This window comes from Carassius auratus, chromosome 3, assembly GCF_003368295.1.
Source record: "Carassius auratus strain Wakin chromosome 3, ASM336829v1, whole genome shotgun sequence".
Lineage (NCBI taxonomy): Eukaryota > Metazoa > Chordata > Actinopteri > Cypriniformes > Cyprinidae > Carassius > Carassius auratus.
In genome coordinates, this window is record NC_039245.1 from 9,748,432 (window position 1) to 9,751,106 (window position 2,675).

Below are 2,675 nucleotides of genomic sequence, written 5' to 3' on the forward strand. Positions count from 1 at the left end.
AGGACCGTAGCTCTGATTGGTTGTTTTTTACCGGGAGCGCATGAACAAAAGTTTTTACAAAAGTTCCCTACTGCAGCTTTAATAGGGATAGGTATAGTACACCAAAACATAAAGAAATCTGTCATCATTTACTCACCCTTATGTCATAACAAAGCTGATTTGGTAACCAGTGACTTTCATTGCATGAAAAAAAAAAAAAAAAAAAAATTTGAGGTTTCGCAGATTATCTTCTTTAACGTTCAATTTTTTTTTTTTTTTTATAAAGCTACTATTTGTAATGTCTATTTGATTCTTTCTCATTTAAACCCATGACAGCTTTAAATAATCTTTTGTGGGTATTTTCATAGCCACATTTAATTACACACCACATAGATTAATTAATTCAAAATATGAATCGACTGAGGAGCTAATTTTAATATACTTTTTAAAATGTAATTTATTCCTGTGATGCAAAGCTGAATTTTCAGCAGACTTTTACTCCAGTCTTCAATGTCCCACATCCTTATGAAATCATTCTGATTTGTTAATTTGCTGCTCAAAAAGCATTTATTATTGTTATAACTATTAAAAAATGGTTTTGCTGCTTAATATGTTTGTGGGAACCCTGACACAATTGCGTCATTCTTTGATGACTAGAATGTTAAAAAAGAACAGCATTTGAAGGTGGAAGTGAAAGTTTTTGTCTCATATTTATATTAATACTTTATATTTATTAGAATTAGAAAGTATTAAAAGCATTATCAATTTAATTTAATTGATCAATTTAATGGGTTCTAGCTGAACCAAAGTATTACTTTCTTTCAAGAAAAATGAACAGTACGTGTATATAATGTTATCTGAAAAATAATATTTAAAAAAAACATAATAAATAGTGGCCTATAAGGATCTTTTTATTTAAACATCTTTCAAATATTTTTCACATTCTTGAGGCCACCTGAGGGTGTTCGGATATATATATATATATATATATATATATATATATATATATATATATATATATAAACAACAACAAAAAAACAGAGAGACTACTTTCAGGTGGGCCAGAATCTCTGTATGAAACTATTTTGGGAAGTGTTTAAGGCCTCCTGAAAGGAGAGGTGTTCTGGTTAACGGTCCAATTTTCACTTCATGAAGGTGAGAAGAGAAGAGGAAAAAAAAACATAAGAGATAGACAAGCTATCACATGCACACCACCCCCCTGATGACCCGCATCGGAGAGTAAGGGAAAACAGTACGGTTGTCACAGGAACGCTGATGAGGCGTACCGGTCCTAACAGGCAAACCGTGCACCTTATCTCCAAAGCAATACAAGCTGATACACTTGTAAAGTGTGTGGATCAGCAGCCCTCCAGCAAGGCCATCTGTCCACACACACATCACACCAGCCTAATGAGGCAGGTGTGAGTCAGGAATGCCCTCAGCCACACCAATGGACGGCTAGATGTCCTGATCGCAAAGGGCTGCTGGATTAGCAAAGGTGGTAACTGGTGCGATACCTGAATCAATGCCCTGCAGTAGAAAGAAAGAAATCGTAAAGAAGATATTGGATGTTCTGTGTTTAATATCTCATAAAACAGACAGTCAAGTAAATTGTAATTGAAAACTAAACTAAATAAATATTATGGTTTAGCAACAAAAACTTAACACAGCAGTTTGCATCATTTTTTTTATAAGGGACTTAATGATTTGCAGCATAAACACAATTTTCTAAAAGTTGATTACTCACAAAAAAATATTAAGTTAGAGACAATTGGGTAGTGGTGCGCAAACAATTTTTTTTTCCAGTTGAACCTAACATTCAGCATAGCATACACTAAAAGTACCTCATTTAGCATTGAAGTTAATGAACAAATAAGATATTTGTCACTGGCATTAGCACAGTCATTGCAAATATGGTTGATGCAGTGTACACCTTCATGTGACCAGCCACAACCTTAACCACGAGCACTTCAACATAACAGAAACTCTTTTAATTATCAAACATAACAGCATTAGACACATTAGCAAAGCATGCTGTGAACTAAAACCACATTTTCAAGACAATTTCATTAAATCACTACTAGACCTTTTTTATTATTATTATTAGTTTACACTGAAATTTAAGTTTAAATTACACAAAAAAATTGATGTAATGATCAACATTATTATTTCAACAGAATTCATTAACCTAATTAAATTAACTAAATCAATAGATTAGAGATTATTGATCATGCTAAACTAGTTTGTATATGCAGCATATGCACAATATTTGCCATAATGTGAAGCACCCAGTGTCCAGGTGAACATAATAAAAAATAACCTAGCAAAATGACCTAACAGGATGAAGCCAACATTTTTTTAACTTGAGACTTGTGACAACAACATATATTTTTTTTTTATATTTGTTGTATAAGTAATACAGTCAGCATACTCTACAGTATGCAGTACAGTAATATTCCTTTCTGTGTATATCTTGTATGTGTTAATTCTATCAAGGTAATTTTGGATGAACAAATAGCAGAGAAATGATGATGATATTTCTTATATGGGAGCAGATTGACCACAGGTGTGCACTGAGCACTGAACCAGCAAAATACATCTACATCAGTCCCCTCCACACTGCACTGCACAATAATCTTCCTCTTCCTGTCTCTATCATGCTTTCTTGCTCTGATATCCAGGTCATTATCAGAATT

At 33.0% G+C, this 2,675-nt stretch overlaps 1 protein-coding gene across 1 annotated transcript in view; it reads left to right on the top strand.

The window, feature by feature from the left end:
* Positions 1–1,128: 1,128 nt before the first annotated feature.
* LOC113053956 (protein Njmu-R1-like) overlaps positions 1,129–2,675 on the top strand; it is a 7,707-nt gene continuing 6,160 nt past the window's right edge. The window contains exon 1 of the mRNA XM_026219128.1: positions 1,129–1,134. Coding sequence (XP_026074913.1) covers positions 1,129–1,134 — 6 coding nt within the window. The remainder of the gene's footprint in view (positions 1,135–2,675) is intronic.